The sequence below is a fragment of the Rhinoderma darwinii genome, chromosome 11 (assembly GCF_050947455.1).
Source record: "Rhinoderma darwinii isolate aRhiDar2 chromosome 11, aRhiDar2.hap1, whole genome shotgun sequence".
NCBI classification, from domain to species: domain Eukaryota; kingdom Metazoa; phylum Chordata; class Amphibia; order Anura; family Rhinodermatidae; genus Rhinoderma; species Rhinoderma darwinii.
Window position 1 is genome coordinate 12114795 of NC_134697.1, and position 17580 is coordinate 12132374.

Sequence of the window (17580 nt, forward strand, 5' to 3'; positions counted from 1 at the left end):
ATCTGATAATCCCAAAAATCTGATAATCCAAAAAGTCTGATAATCCATCATTTGTTTAAAGAACAGAACTGCAATATACTGTGGAAGCTTCTCCGCGCTTCTGACAATATCTGATCTAAAGGAATGGAATGTACTGGATTAAAGGAATTTTATTTCTAGTTAGCGGTTTCTGGAGGTTCTGAGCACTGGAGATATGTGATCAGTAGGGATCGTGAGGAGCTGGGAGTCTTCTACACGATTTGTCAGTAACACTACAGGTACACCCTCTCCTCAGCCAGAATGGCTGATAACAGGGAACAATAGATTGTATTTACCTGCACCGATGAAGAGAAGCTAAACTTTAGATGTACTGTTCCTTTAAATCTCTGAGGATATCCAGGACCATTTAGAAATGCAGCCAAAGGCAGAATAGGAGCGTAATCTGATTGTCGTCATTAACAATACAGGCATTCTCTTATATTTTCCTCGTCTACTTTCTGCCGGAATTAGTTTTAATACATTTCTTTGTGTCAGTTTTATGTAGAAATTGTGGTTATAAGATAAGAGTCAGAGTGTTCTCACTTTCCTGCGCTGAAAATTCACTACCAAAGAACCAGATGTGAAATTCTGTGCAGCTAGTTTTGAAGATTTCAGATTCTGTTCACATGTGGTTTCCATTTATAAACCGTGAAGCGGTGCCGGATCTTTGATTAGACCGACCACCGCCGCCTGAGAGCCCCCATTGTCTTATAATAGGGTCTTCAGGTTCCATTGTGGTTTCTGCCGTTTTCGTGCTGCATGCAGGGCTATGGTTCATGTCAAATCTGATGGAATCTGCGACGCAGATGTGAACAAAGTCTTAGCTGTATGATGATAATGGACATTGTGTCAGTATATATAGATATATATATATATATATACACATACATATATACATACACACACACACATATATATATATATATATATATATATATATATACAGTGGGCATTAAGCGCATACATGGGGTAAGATGAGCTCCATGACTGAGGCTGCACTACTGAGAGATTCTGCTTTATGTCAGGTCCAGTGTTGTCATGGAGACCTAGTATACATCTAAATCACCATCCACACGTATTTGCCAATATTCAAGCCAGGCAGGATGTGGACGGAGATTTGAATCCACACAAAGTATCCATGACAATACTGCACCGGAAGCAGACATGTTTTTAGAATCTCAGTAGTGCAGCCTCAGGCTTAGGGCCTGTAACTTCAAGCGATCATATATAAGCCTGGAAGTCAGATATGAAAAAATAATTTTCACATTTTTAATCTACACTACTTCTAAATCTTGTAGGTCTTATTTAAGTGACAAGAATCCGTGGATTAGACCAAGAAATAAATGCTCAGTTTTCTTACCCTCATCGTCTTCCGATTCACTGTCTAGGGGAGGAAGTAGAAAATCTGCACAGAACTGAACCTGCACGGCAGATCTAAGACAAGAGAAAGGGAACGAGTTACGTCAGACACATGGTTGACCTGATAAAAAACGTGCAGAAAAACGTCTTTTCGGATATTGTACTGATTATGTCTTATGCTCTAGTCACATCCAGATCTGCATTTAGAGTTATGTAGGCTTTTTGTTCTCGCTCAACATGCAAGACATCACATCTAACAGCTGCCTCTTGCTGGCTCAGCATCTGGTTCTGCGTCTGTATAAAGCACACTCTACTCTGCTCTGCTACACTTTTGGCGATGTAGTGGTTATACCAGGCAGTATATATTTATGTAAAGCTAACTACATCTCCCAAAATGCAATAAACTGAGTGATTGCTTAGTGCAGAAATGAGAATAGTTGTCAAAAAGTGAATTCATGTGCTGACGGAGTCCTAGTGGCAGGCAGCATAGTTCTGAATGCAGCTCTGGATGTGAGTGGAGTACATGAGACATGATGTGACTCAGTAAAGAAAAGATTCGAACTATAAAATGGGTTTCAAAAGTGGAGCCACTCTAGAGATTGTCCAGTCTTATGTAACTGTATAATGAAAATATAATGCACTTGTCCTTCCAACACATACAAGTTAGAGATGAGGCATGAGGCACAAGACGCCTCGTTATCTAGTTATGTTATAGAAATGATAGCCACGCTTCAAGAATAGCCAGCTATACATGGACTCACCTGTCCAATGCTCCCCGTTTCGGCAGCTCCTCCCACAGCAGCAGTTCCTTCCCTCCTGTCACCCATCGACAGAGCCCATTAGAGGTACGGGAAACCGCCAAACACAAGAGCCGAGAAACATCAGGGCAGGACACAGTGCACAGATACGCGCCTGATTTCACATTGCGGACTGCAATGAAGGAGAAAAAGTGTGAAATCTATGACGACATGTAAAAATCAGGCTATTATAGTACAGTAAAATTCCAATGGGACTGCCGAGGTGCTGGATTATCAGGTACTCTGGACCATCAGATGCCTAGGCAGGTGTGGCCAGATCATATCTATTACAATCTTTTATTATACAGATCATGAAACTGAGCAGGGTGTTGGAAAGACACTAATGCAGGTATAAGGCACAGGAGAGGCTACGGACTGTGCAATGTGCAGCAGCATGCATGTCACTGGCAGCTTGTAAACTCCAGCCTACTGCAGGGATGGGCAGAGATGCCCAGTTGGTAATAGACTTCCATAAACTACAGCAAAAAGGAAGAAGCCCGTAGGGAGTGACAATTCAGTGACAATAGCAAAATAGTCAGTAGTCACCCACTTCATTCCTGGGTTGTTGCTATGCAACGGCACAGGTAAATGCTGCCTAATATTCAGCGGCGGCATCCGACCTCGTGATTACAGATAAAAATATGGTGTTCCCCTTTAAATTTGACGATCTATTAGGATTTAATCCCATCTTGATCATTTTTCTGCAGAGTACAGATTATCCGAAACCTAAACCGCAGGCGATTTTGTGCTGACTGTCGTGTTGCTCGTCGTACAGGTAGAATTACAGGGGTCACTGTGCTCTTGCCGCTCCTGCCTCATTCTCTACCTGTCACAATCGTTCTTTCGTCTTTATACTGTAGATGAATAGAAAGTTTATTTCGCAGTATCGCTCCCCAGATGACACATAAAGGAATAAGAAGATCGCACTAAGTGAGCGTGGATGCGGAATAGAAGCAATTACAGCAAATTAGTAAAACAGCGTGCAGGAAAAGTAATTGAATAACAGATGAAATCGTCTACAGGTCTGCCGCATCTGCTTAGCGCCCGTATCGTATCCATACTGCACCTCATATATGAACCTGCCGCACCCTACAGTCCACCTGGCTGCTTGTATGGTCGTCCTCAATCATTGTGGTCTGTCTAGCTAATATAATTTAACTTCTATTAGCTGTGTGGATGCAACTCCTGAAATACTCTGTGCTGTTGTGGAGCCCTGATCCTTTCACTATACATTGTTTCCACTTGTCTACATTTCTCTTCTCACATCATAACATTTCCTCTGTTGAATGCAGCCTCGTCTTCAATCATATAGGTCACTGCAGCCACAAGATCAGCTCACTGCTCTACTGAAATCATCTGTGCCGCTGTGAGAACCCTGCTTTTTCTACCATGTAATTCTAAGTCTGTGATAGCCTAGTTGTCCTCATTCACATGTGGCCCTGTTCTCACTAACATAATCACAAGACTGGACAGATCATTGACCCCGATAACATCAGTATATGCTTCCCCTTAAATAATCTGTGCCGCTGTGGCACGGCTCCTCCTGCTATATTACTCTCAGTGTGTGAGTAATCCCCATTGTCCTCCTTACGTTATGACGCTAGCCTGGTAACATGCAGTTCTGCACTGATATAGTCATACAGGAAGACAAGTCCCTGCTCCACACAAGAATGGCACACTCCTCTCCTGAAATACTATGTGCTGCTCCTTCCACCTTCTAACTCTTCGTTTATAAATCGCTATTCATATGCAGACCTGTCCTCACTAATATAATCACACAGGTATACAGGTCACAGCCTCTCCTAAGACCAGAACACTTATGTCCTGAAACACTCTGTACTGCTGGTGACTGTACGTTCCACTATATAATTCTCAGTCTGTGAACTGTGAACTCAATTGTATACATTCTCCTTCTCAAATCATGACACTGCCCCTGTCACATGTAGCCCTGTCCTCACTCACATCATCACATGAGTGGACGGGTCACTGCCCCCACAAGACCCCCTAAAATAACCTCTGCTACTGGGGCTCCTTCCTCCATCCTACTCTCATCCTGTGATTTCTCACTCGTCCCCATTTACATGAACCCAATCACAAGAGTGAACAGGTCACTGCCTTCTCCAAGACCAGCACATCCATTTCCTGAAATACTCTGTGCTGCTAGATGACCCTGTTTCTCCAATATCCTACTCTCATCCTGTGATTTCCCACTCGTCCCCATTTATATGAAGCCCAATCACTAGAGTGAGCAGGTCACTGCCTTCTCCAAGACCAACACATCCATCTCCTGAAATACTCTGTGCTGCTAGGGGACACCTGTTTCTCCAATACTCAACTCTGGGTCTGTGATTTCCCACTGGTCCTCATCCACATACAGCCCTGTCCTTACTATCATCATCACCACCACATGAGTATATGTCACTCCTTAAATACTCTGCATTGCCAGTGACCCTGCTCCTTCCATCAAATAACTCTCAGTCTATCATTTCCCACTGTTGCTCATCCACATACAGCCCTGTCCTCACTATCATCATCTCATGAGTAGATAAGTCACCTTCCGCCATACTCCTCTCTATAAATACTCTGTGCTGCTGATGACCCTGCCCCTTTCACTACGTAACTCACAGTCTGTGATTTCCCACTTGTCCCTATTCACATCCAGCCCTGTCCTCACTATATGCAGCAACGTGAGTAGACAGGTCGCTGCTTTTGCCAAGACTGACACACATCCCTCCTGAAATCCTCTGTGCAGCTGCAACATTCTAGTGATCCAGTGTTACTGTAAAAAAAGTCATGGACAAATAGCCTTTGAGTTTTATGACTGCTATATATATATATATATATATATATATATATATATATATATATATAAACCTCTTCCTATGGCGGCAGATATGATTTGGCGACTTGTTATATCCGCACGTATTGTAATAAGATTACCTCACCGTCCAATGTAAAGCTTCATTTTACCGTTCATAAATCTGAATGGAAATATTTCACAAGAAGATTTTTCTTGTTTCGGGACGCATAATATCCCCGGCACATAGCGCGGTCCGCTCCTTACGGTAAAGCTGCACATTACTTTTAGTGTTTTTTTCTGCGACATTCAATAAAACACCTCAACCGTGAATGATTTGAGCACCATTTGTAATTTTCCGCCTGAGCTCAATAAAACAATCATTTAATGATCGTGTAGCTCGACCTACATAACGCAGGTTACATTGTGTGCAGGCGAGGGGATAAATTACTCCGTCTGACGCTGTTTAACTGAAATATACTTCTATCCGAAAATGAAGCGATGTCCACCACGTAATGCGGAGAATTCCTCCAGGGAGGGGATGGCGCGTCCTACTAAGGAGACAGAGGCTTCGCCTCGAAAACTAAAGGGAATGACAATACATACTGGTAGGCTATACGACTAAAGTATGTGAATCCCTGACCATCGCATCTATATGAGAATGCCGGACATCCCTCTCCTAAACCATTAGCGTTAATATGGAGTCAGGCCCCTAATGTCTTTATAGGGCTCGCTGTGTGCACTGGTGCGGTCACGCTGGAATAGGATAGGACCGAACCCCAAACTGCTCCCACAATTGTATAAAATGTCTTTGTATGCTGTACATGTACATTAATACAGTGCCCTTCACTGGAAATAAGGGGTCAAACACTGAAAAACACCCCCAGACCATTACCCGTGCTCCACCAAATGTTACAGTAGTCACTATGTATTCTGGTAGGTAGAGTAGTCCTGCCATCCGCCAAACCCAGATTCCTCCATGAGACTCAGGGGGCAGTATTAGAGCAGGTATATTCTTGTATATAGGGGCAGTATTATAGTAGGTACATTCTTGTATATAGGAGCAGTATTATAGTAGTTATATTCTTGTATATAGGGGCAGTATTATAGTAGTTATATTCCTGTATATAGGAGCAGTATTATAGTAGTTATATTCCTGTATATAGGGGCAGTATTATAGTAGGTACATTCTTGTATATAGGAGCAGTATTATAGTAGTTATATTCTTGTATATAGCGGCAGTATTATAGTAGTTATATTCTTGTATATAGGGGGCAGTATTATAGTAGTTATATTCTTATATATAGGGGCAGTATTATAATAGTTATATTCTTGTACATAGGGGGCAGTATTATAGTAGTTATATTCTTGTATATAGAGGCAGTATTATAGTAGTTATATTCTTGTATATAGGGGCAGTATTATAGTAGTTATATTCTTGTATATAGGAATAGTATTATAGTAGTTATATTCTTGTATATAGGGGGCAGTATTATAGTAGTTATATTCTTGTATATAGGAGCAGTATTATAGTAGTTATATTCTTGTATATAGGGGCAGTATTATAGTAGTTATATTCTTGTATATAGGAGCAGTATTATAGTAGTTATATTCTTGTATATAGGGGCAGTATTATAGTAGTAATATTCTTGTATATAGGAGCAGTATTATAGTAGTTATATTCTTGTATGTAGGGGCAGTATTATAGTAGTTATATTCTTGTATATAGGGGCAGTATTATAGTAGTTATATTCTTGTATATAGGAGCAGTATTATAGTAGTTATATTCTTGTATATAGGAGCAGTATTATAGTAGTTATATTCTTGTATGTAGGGGCAGTATTATAGTAGTTATATTCTTGTATATAGGGGCAGTATTATAGTAGTTATATTCTTGTATATAGGAGTAGTATTATAGTAGTTATATTCTTGTATATAGGGGCAGTATTATAATAGTTATATTCTTGTATATAGGAGCAGTATTATAGTAGTTATATTCTTGTATGTAGGGGCAGTATTATAGTAGTTATATTCTTGTATATAGGGGCAGTATTATAGTAGTTATATTCTTGTATATAGGAGCAGTATTATAGTAGTTATATTCTTGTATATAGGAGCAGTATTATAGTAGTTATATTCTTGTATGTAGGGGCAGTATTATAGTAGTTATATTCTTGTATATAGGGGCAGTATTATAGTAGTTATATTCTTGTATATAGGGGGCAGTATTATAGTAGTTATATTCTTATATATAGGGGCAGTATTATAATAGTTATATTCTTGTACATAGGGGGCAGTATTATAGTAGTTATATTCTTGTATATAGAGGCAGTATTATAGTAGTTATATTCTTGTATATAGGGGCAGTATTATAGTAGTTATATTCTTGTATATAGGAATAGTATTATAGTAGTTATATTCTTGTATATAGGGGGCAGTATTATAGTAGTTATATTCTTGTATATAGGAGCAGTATTATAGTAGTTATATTCTTGTATATAGGGGCAGTATTATAGTAGTTATATTCTTGTATATAGGAGCAGTATTATAGTAGTTATATTCTTGTATATAGGGGCAGTATTATAGTAGTAATATTCTTGTATATAGGAGCAGTATTATAGTAGTTATATTCTTGTATGTAGGGGCAGTATTATAGTAGTTATATTCTTGTATATAGGGGCAGTATTATAGTAGTTATATTCTTGTATATAGGAGCAGTATTATAGTAGTTATATTCTTGTATATAGGAGCAGTATTATAGTAGTTATATTCTTGTATGTAGGGGCAGTATTATAGTAGTTATATTCTTGTATATAGGGGCAGTATTATAGTAGTTATATTCTTGTATATAGGAGTAGTATTATAGTAGTTATATTCTTGTATATAGTGGGCAGTATTATAGTAGATATATTCTTGTATATAGGAGGCAGTATTATAGTAGTTATATTCTTGTATATAGGGGGCAGTATTATAGTAGTTATATTCTTGTATATAGGGGGCAGTATTATAGTAGTTATATTCTTGTATATAGGGGGCAGTATTATAGTAGTTATATTCTTGTATATAGGGGGCAGTATTATAGTAGTTATATTCTTGTATATAGGAGCAGTATTATAGTAGTTATATTCTTGTATATAGGGGGCAGTATTATAGTAGTTATATTCTTGTATATAGGGGGCAGTATTATAGTAGTTATATTCTTGTATATAGGAGCAGTATTATAGTAGTTATATTCTTATGTATAGGAGGCAGTATTATAGTAGTTATATTCTTGTATATAGGGGCAGTATTATAGTAGTTATATTCTTGTATATAGGAGGCAGTATTATAGTAGTTATATTCTTGTATATAGGGGCAGTATTATAGTAGTTATATTCTTGTATATAGGGGCAGTATTATAGTAGTTATATTCTTATATATAGGGGGCAGTATTATAGTAGTTATATTCTTATACATAGGGGCAGTATTATAGTAGTTATATTCTTGTATATAGGAGCAGTATTATAGTAGTTATATTCTTGTATATTAGGGGCAGTATTATAGTAGTTATATTCCTGTATATAGGGGCAGTATTATAGTCGTTATATTCTTGTATATAGGGGGCAGTATTATAGTAGTTATATTCTTATATATAGGGACAGTATTATAGTAGTTATATTCTTGTATATAGGGGAAGTATTATAGTAGTTATATTATTGTATATAGGGGCAGTATTATAGTAGTTATATTCTTGTATATAGGAGCAGTATCATAGTAGTTATATTCTTGTATATAAGAGCAGTATTATAGTAGTTATATTCTTGTATATAGGAGCAGTATTATAGTAGTTATATTCTTATACATAGGGGCAGTATTATAGTAGTTATATTCTTGTATATAGGGGCAGTATTATAGTAGTTATATTCCTGTATATAGGGGCAGTATTATAGTCGTTATATTCTTGTATATAGGGGGCAGTATTATAGTAGTTATATTCTTATATATAGGGGCAGTATTATAGTAGTTATATTCTTGTATATAGGGGAAGTATTATAGTAGTTATATTATTGTATATAGGGGCAGTATTATAGTAGTTATATTCTTGTATATAGGAGCAGTATTATAGTAGTTATATTCTTGTATATAGGAGCAGTATTATAGTAGTTATATTCTTGTATATAAGAGCAGTATTATAGTAGTTATATTCTTGTATATAGGAGCAGTATTATAGTAGTTATATTCTTGTATATAGGGGGCAGTATTTTAGTAGTTATATTCTTATATATAGGGGCAGTATTATAGTAGTTATATTCTTGTATATAGGGGCAGTATTATAGTCGTTATATTCTTGTATATATGGGGCAGTATTATAGTAGTTATATTCTTATATATAGGGGCAGTATTATAGTAGTTATATTCTTGTATATAGGGGCAGTATTATAGTAGTTATATTCTTGTATATAGGGGCAGTATTATAGTAGTTATATTCTTGTATATAGGGGGCAGTGTTATAGTAGTTATATTCTTGTATATAGGAGGCAGTATTATAGTAGTTATATTCTTGTATAAAGGGGCAGTATTATAGTAGTTATATTCTTGAATATAGGAGCAGTATTATAGTAGTTATATTCTTGTATATAGGGGGCAGTATTATAGTAGTTATATTCTTGCATATAGGAGGCAGTATTATAGTAGTTATATTCTTGTATAAAGGGACAGTATTATAGTAGTTATATTCTTGCATATAGGAGCAGTATTATAGTAGTTATATTCTTGTATATAGGGGGCAGTATTATAGTAGTTATATTCTTGTATATAGGAGCAGTATTATAGTAGTTCTATTCTTGTATATAGGGGCAGTATTATAGTAGTTATATTCTTGTATATAGGGGGCAGTATTATAGTAGTTATATTCTTGTATATAGGAGCAGTATTATAGTAGTTATATTCTTGTATATAGGGGCAGTATTATAGTAGTTATATTCTTGTATATAGGGGCAGTATTATAGTAGTTATATTCTTGTATATAGGGGACAGTATTATAGTAGTTATATTCTTGTATATAGGAGGAGTAATATAGTAGTTATATTCTTATATATAGGGAGCAGTATTATAGTAGTTATATTCCTGTATATAGGGGCAGTATTATAGTACTTATATTCTTGTATATAGGAGCAGTATTATAGTAGTTATATTCTTGTATATAGGGGGGAGTATTATAGTAGTTATATTCTTGTATGTAGGAGCAGTATTATAGTAGTTATATTCTTGTATATAGGGGCAGTATTATAGTAGTTATATTCTTGTATATAGGGGCAGTATTATAGTAGTTATATTCTTGTATATAGGGGGCAGTATTATAGTAGTTACATTCTTGTATATAGGGGGCAGTATTATAGTAGTTATATTCTTGTACATAGGGGGCAGTATTATAGTAGTTATTCTTGTATATAGGGGGCAGTATTATAGTAGTTATATTCTTGTACATAGGGGGCAGTATTATAGTAGTTATATTCTTGTATATAGGAGGCAGTATTATAGTAGTTATATTCTTGTATATAGGGGCAGTATTATAGTAGTTATATTCTTGTACATAGGGGGCAGTATTATAGTAGTTACATTCTTGTATATAGGGGGCAGTATTATAGTAGTTATATTCTTGTATATAGGAGGCAGTATTATAGTAGTTATATTCTTGTATATAGGAGGCAGTATTATGGTAGTTATATTCTTGTATATAGGAGGCAGTATTATAGTAGTTATATTCTTGTATATAGGGGCAGTATTATAGTAGTTATATTCTTGTAGATAGGAGGTAGTATTATAGTAGTTATATTCTTGTATATAGCGGACAGTATTATAGTAGTTATATTCTTGTATATAGGAGGCAGTATTATGGTAGTTATATTCTTGTACATAGGGGGCAGTATTATAGTAGTTATTCTTGTATATAGGAGGCAGTTTTATAGTCGTTATATTCTTGTATATAGGGGCAAGGATACTCCCCTTTTTCTTTCAGGACAATAGATGTACACATTTATTATATCATTTAGGAATTACTGTGGGATTACTTTATCAGTGGCGTGATTGTTGTCTCTCTTTAGAAGTAAAAAGGTTCTGTAGGGTAGCTTGGAATATATAGGTCACCAGCTGGAACAATGTAAATTGGAGACATATTGCAGAATTATAAGAGCACTTACTGTTCAGATATCCTTGTCCTTGGTCAATGTTATAGCCAGTGGTGATGAGGAGATTGTCAGGTGTAATAGCTAATGCATCAACAAATCCAGAGCTGGAATTGTGATTGGACAGACGGATGAGACGGTCTGAAAACAATAAATTTTCAATGAACGTAGGGAAGTATGCTAGAGTGGCCTGATATTGCAGAGGGCCCCAAATGATCAAATAGTCCAAAAATTCCCACCAGTGGAAATAAGAATTACCCCCAGACAAAACAAGAGCATGTCCCCTTTGCACATAGGCTTCATTATTAATGCCGGAAACCTTGGAGAGCGAGACTGACCCTGACAACCAAAATATGTCTTACCTGTGTTATAGGATCCTCCAGTTGTCAGGGGTATCCCACAATAATCAGTGACATCATTCGCATATTCATTGATTACATACTTCCCCCAACCATGGTCACCTGACCTACACCCCCCCCCCCCCCCGGACCTCTTTACCTAAAACTGCCCCATGTGTATGTATCTCACCTTGCTTCCAGTTGACCGCTTTTATGCATGATCCCTGTGTCGCCAAATATATTTGGTCTGAAGTGGCACAAAGATTATACAAGCCCCTCAAAAAAAGTTCCAGAGGGTCACAGCAATGCTGAAGACTTAGAGCTCCAGAAGTAGGAACAACTCTCCAGACCTTCAAGGAACCGTCTGATGAACCAGAATACAGCAATCCAGAACAGAACTAAACACAGAGAAAATATATGTCATGTTATTTTCCGCTGCTTATATAGCGCCAACATAAACAGCAGCGCTGTACAGAGATCGCCATCAGTGCCTGTCAACAGCAGGGCTCACCATTTTATACCCCTGTCTCAAACACGCCAAGGGCAATATCATAGGAAGCCAAATAGACCTATTAGTGGGAGGATACAAGAGGAAACCCATCGAAAAACGGAGGAAACATACAAACGCCATGCAGAGGTGGCCCCTGGTCAGATTTGAACCCAGGGCCCCAGTTCTGCAACGTATAGTACTCACTAATGTATATGTACTAGTATGCTGTACATGTGACTCTAGGCTCTCGCTTCCTATATTACCTGTAAGGCTGCCACCTTTTCATCATGCGCTCTCTGGGACTGAAGGTTTTCTTGCGTTTCCAGATCCCAAACATCAATCTTTCCACCATCTGAAATATAACACATTTAGCGCTGAGTGTGGACTACACCCTTTCACGAGACTGATCGTCTTTCTGTAGCATCACTGTGGAAAGTTGGTATCCAAAGTTTTGTATCATTGTAATATGAAAAGTACTTGAACTTTGTAATATATTTTGTGTTTCAATGCTTCGCTATTTTCAAGATCTCTGCTTGATGTCAGTAAAGGAAGACCTTTTTTGTTTACATCCTGAGGCTGAAAACCAGTACAATCGGGATATCGAGCGTTTCTATCCAGTGTAGACAATATTCTGTGAGTTAAATATATAAGTAACTCAAACCTCACTCCTGCCCTGACAGTTTTCTATAATGTATCAGTGCAGGTAAAATCACTGTTCAATTTAAAGGGGTTGTCCAGTTTAAAATAAACCATTCCATACACCCTATGAGGAAATTCTGAGTTAATAGAGGGGGGGTCCTCTGTTCAGGATCCTCATTGGCCACAGTGGATAATGGTTATAAAGAGCGTCTCTCGCTCTGGAGGACCTGTCCTGTGTTACACAGACAACACATTGATATAAATGGACACTGTGTAATGCCTAAATTCCCCACTGGTGGCGCTGCAGGGAAATTAAACACTTGCTGTCAAGTTTCCCCACAGTTAGCAGCTGATCGCTGGGGGTCTCAGGAAGGAAACACTTTGTGATCAAATTATTGTCAAGGGACCCTTCTAACAAGTAGTGATTGTCCAAAGAGGAGAACCCCTTTAGTTCTGTCTTTAACTTCAGCAATCCGAGACTCTGCAGAGCTTTCCGGTTCTAGGACAGAATGTCAGAATTACAGTGGAAACTGACACAAAGTTAGAGCAGAAGCAAAGAGGAAACAAATAAGAAAGTAACTATAATGTAGAAGTCTATGCCATTCAGGGTCTATGGAAAGCTAGGTCACAGCTCCTATAGCGACTGTAATAGCTGTCAAAGGGAATTACCACCCGATATTTGATTCCTGTGTGAGAGACTGAGAACTCAAGAAAAGGCGGGATAGAATACTAGAAGCCTTTTCACAAGAGGAGAGCTCAGGGATTTATATTTCTAGGTCATGTTTTTTATTTTCGGGTGGTGGGGGGGGGGTTCTCTACAGAAAGGAATTGAGAGGTAGTCAGTCATAAAGTATTAATACTGCCAAAAACAGATACAGCTAAAGAAGTGGTTGAATAGAGTCTAACAATCTGACAGAAGAGGAAAACTTAAGGACCTCCATGTACTGAGAATTTATTACAATTTTTAAGGTAAATGTTCCGAGTATATTAAAGAAAACTCTGGTGAAAAGGCAAATATCAGCTATCACATGGTGCGTGTAGGCGTTCTCTTACTGCACATTGTAAATGACCGTGCCCGTAATCACGTCCTGTTCCGGCCGCTGGTGGCCCCGCGGACAGCCACCCGCATTTGCGGGCCGTGCTCCCATATAAGTATGGGAGCACGCTCCGAAAAAAAACAAAAACAGGACATGTCCTATCTTTTGCGGAGCCTTTCTACGACATGGACACCTTCCCGTAAATATAGAATAGAAATGAATGGGTCCGTAATCACGGTCAGTAATTACGGATGAATTCTACGGTCGTGTGAATGGGGCCTTAGTTCTTTGTTCCCCCTGCATTCACTGTTACAGTATGGTTTCACCATTGTAGCAGCTTGTGGCTGTTATCTCCATTGAAATGTGTCAGTTGTATGATACCTTTAATTACCTTTCCTTACATGGGTATCAAGTAGGAAAGCTTAAAAGTGTATCTATATATTACTTATCCTGTACTGATACAGAGTTATATCCTCTACTATACTCCAGAGCTGCACTCACTATTCTGCTGGTGGAGTCATAGTGTACATACATTACATTACTTATCCTGTACTGATCCGGAGTTACATCCTGTATTATACTCCAGAGCTGCACTCACTATTCTGCTGGTGGAGTCACTGTGTACATATATTACATTACTTATCCTGTACTGATCCTGAGTTACATCCTGTATTATACTCCAGAGCCGATTCACTATTCTGCTGGTGGAGTCACTGTGTACATACATACATTACATTACTTATCCTGTACTGATCCTGAGTTACATCCTGTATTATACTCCAGAGCTGCACTCACTATTCTGCTGGGGGAGTCACTGTGTACATACATACATTACATTACTTATCCTGTACTGATCCTGAGTTACATCCTGTATTATACTCCAGAGCTGCACTCACTATTCTGCTGGGGGAGTCACTGTGTACATACATTATATTACTTATCCTGTACTGATCCTGAGTTACATGCTGTATTATACTCCAGAGCTGCACTCACTATTCTGCTGGTGGAGTCACTGTGTACATACATTCCATTACTTATCATCCTGTACTGATCCTGAGTTACATCCTGTATTATACTCCAGAGCTGCACTCACTCTTCTGCTGGTGGAGTCACTGTGTACATACATTACATTACTTATCCTGTACTGATCCTGAGTTACATCCTGTATTATACTCCACAGCTGCACTCACTATTCTGCTGCTGGAGTCACTGTGTACATACATTACCTTACTTATCCTGTACTGATCCTGAGTTACATCCTGTATTATACTCCAGAGCTGCACTCACTCTTCTGCTGGTGGAGTCACTGTGTACATACATTACATTACTTATCCTGTACTGATCCTGAGTTACATCCTGTATTATACTCCAGAGCTGCACTCACTATTCTGCTGGTGGAGTCACTGTGTACATACATTACATTACTTATCCTGTACTGATCCGGAGTTACATCCTGTATTATACTCCAGAACTGCACTCACTATTCTGCTGCTGGAGTCACTGTGTACATACATTACCTTACTTATCCTGTACTGATCCTGAGTTACATCCTGTATTATACTCCAGAGCTGCACTCACTATTCTGCTGGTGGAGTCACTGTGTACATACATTACATTACTTATCCTGTACTGTTCCTGAGTTACATCCTGTATTATACTCCAGAGCTGCACTCACTCTTCTGCTGGTGGAGTCACTGTGTACATACATTATATTACTTATCCAGTTATGATCGGGAGTTACATTCAGTATTGTATTCCAGAGTTGCGCAGACAACCAGCAGAATAGCGAGTGCAGCTCTGAAGTATAATACAGGATGTAACTCAGGATCAGTACAGGATAAGTAATGTAATGTATGTACACAGTGACTCCACTAGCAGAATAGTGAGTGCAGCTCTGGAATATAATACAGGATGTAACTCAGGATCAGTACAGGATAAGTAATGGAATGTATGTACACAGTGACTCCACCAGAAGAATAGTGAGTGCAGCTCTGGAGTATAATACAGGATGTAACTCAGGATCAGTACAGGATAAGTAATGGAATGTATGTACACAGTGACTCCACCAGCAGAATAGTGAGTGCAGCTCTGGAGTATAATACAGGATGTAACTCTGGATCAGTACAGGATAAGTAATGTAATGTATGTACACAGTGACTCCACCAGAAGAATAGTGAGTGCAGCTCTGGAATATAGTACAGGATGTAACTCAGGATCAGTACAGGATAAGTAATGGAATGTATGTACACAGTGACTCCACCAGCAGAATAGTGAGTGCAGCTCTGGAATATAGTACAGGATGTAACTCAGGATCAGTACAGGATAAGTAATGGAATGTATGTACACAGTGACTCCACCAGCAGAATAGGGAGTGCAGCTCTGGAGTATAATACAGGATACAACTCAGGATCAGTACAGGATAAGTAATGTATGTACACAGTGACTCCACCAGCAGAATAGTGAGTGCAGCTCTGGAGTATAATACAGGATGTAACTCACTACAAGTTAAATAATGGAATATAAGCAAGCAGTATAGCACTTGCTAACAGTTCCACCTATAATAATAATTAGGTCTTGTTTTCACAACTGTCTTCAGCTTTTTCTTAGACTCCGTTCACACCGGCGTCATGGCTTCCACTTATAGCAGAAACCAGGACGTCATGCCAGATCCATCACATGACGTATACCAGTAGCGCCCAATTTACCACAATGACTTACAATTGGGTCTGTCGGATTTCGCGGTGGTCTGTCATTTGGGTTTCCAGACATCAACAAAATGTGGGACCAGACAAGTGAACCGCCTCTATACTGTCCATTTGTCCTAATAGGAGTAACTCCTTCAAAGTACTTTCTAATGTGAAGACCCTACAAACAGCACCCCACATCTCAGCTTCTCAAGTTTTTTCTCCCCTCAGCTCGCAGGGGTATCCTGCTACCTTGTCTTGTGAAAATCATCATTTCCTTAATGTGAACACTTTGAAATGGAGCAGGTGTTCTCAAGAAACTTAAAGAAAAGTTAAAAATCCTCCCCCGTTATTCCGCTGGAGGCGGTGATGCAGGAACAAAGAATGGATAATCAGGAAGGATAATTGTGTAGTTGTGGTTTTGTGTAATTGCGGTGCAGGTAAAAATAAGCGAGTAGCTGTTTCTAAATAAGGCGTCTCTAAGGCTCCTTCATTCCAGTCTATTCTTTAAGAACAATTCCCGAGACAGAAGCTTTAAAGTAAAACTCCAAAAACAAAAAGCACAAAAGTCCCCGAGTCGTCCTCTTCTGACAAGGCGGTGAAAATGATATCCAGCAGTTATCTGTTTCTGGGAGAGCGGGATAATAACCTATATAATTGCCATTACAGCTTCTACAGGGGGACCCCCAAACAGCAAATCTATCTAGTTATGCAGTGATACATCCCCCACTCCTATATAAACACTGCTGCCATTTTGGAATCTGATTTAAAGGGGTTGTCTCACTAATGCAGCCCCTTAAAGGCTCTGTACACCTTTAAAAACTTGTGTGTATATATATATATAAATAAAATTGTGTATCAGTCTGATTGGTGCAACTTTCTAATTACTTTTCATTAAAAATTATTTTTACTTTGTGAGATGCAGCTGTTTTGTATCCTGTATACAGAGCAGCTGTATCTAGCGCTGCAACCTGAATCCGTTAGATCAGTTGGACTGACGGATTCAGTGTCAGCGGGTCCTGGGTGTCTCTGACACGCAGGATCCACCTGTAATCGATCACATCTAAGTTATGAAATGTCAGAGACACGCAGGACCCGCCGACACTGAACCCGTCAGCGCCGCTGACCTGACGGATACAGGATTCAGCGCACGATACAGATGCTCTATATACAGGATACAAAGCAGCTGTATCTCAAAAAGTTAAAATAATTTGTAATAAAAAGTCATTAGAAAGTTGCACCAAACACACTGATACA

General features: G+C 38.5%; 1 protein-coding gene across 1 annotated transcript in view; it reads right to left on the reverse strand.

Annotated features, from left to right (window-relative positions):
- Positions 1–17580, reverse strand: part of LOC142663869 (uncharacterized) — a 167914-nt gene that overhangs the window by 1636 nt on the left and 148698 nt on the right. The window contains exons 7-11 of the mRNA XM_075842702.1: positions 12227–12315; positions 11664–11871; positions 11151–11276; positions 2139–2307; positions 1379–1452 (exon numbers count right to left, since the gene is read on the reverse strand). Coding sequence (XP_075698817.1) covers positions 1379–1452; positions 2139–2307; positions 11151–11276; positions 11664–11871; positions 12227–12315 — 666 coding nt within the window. The remainder of the gene's footprint in view (positions 1–1378; positions 1453–2138; positions 2308–11150; positions 11277–11663; positions 11872–12226; positions 12316–17580) is intronic.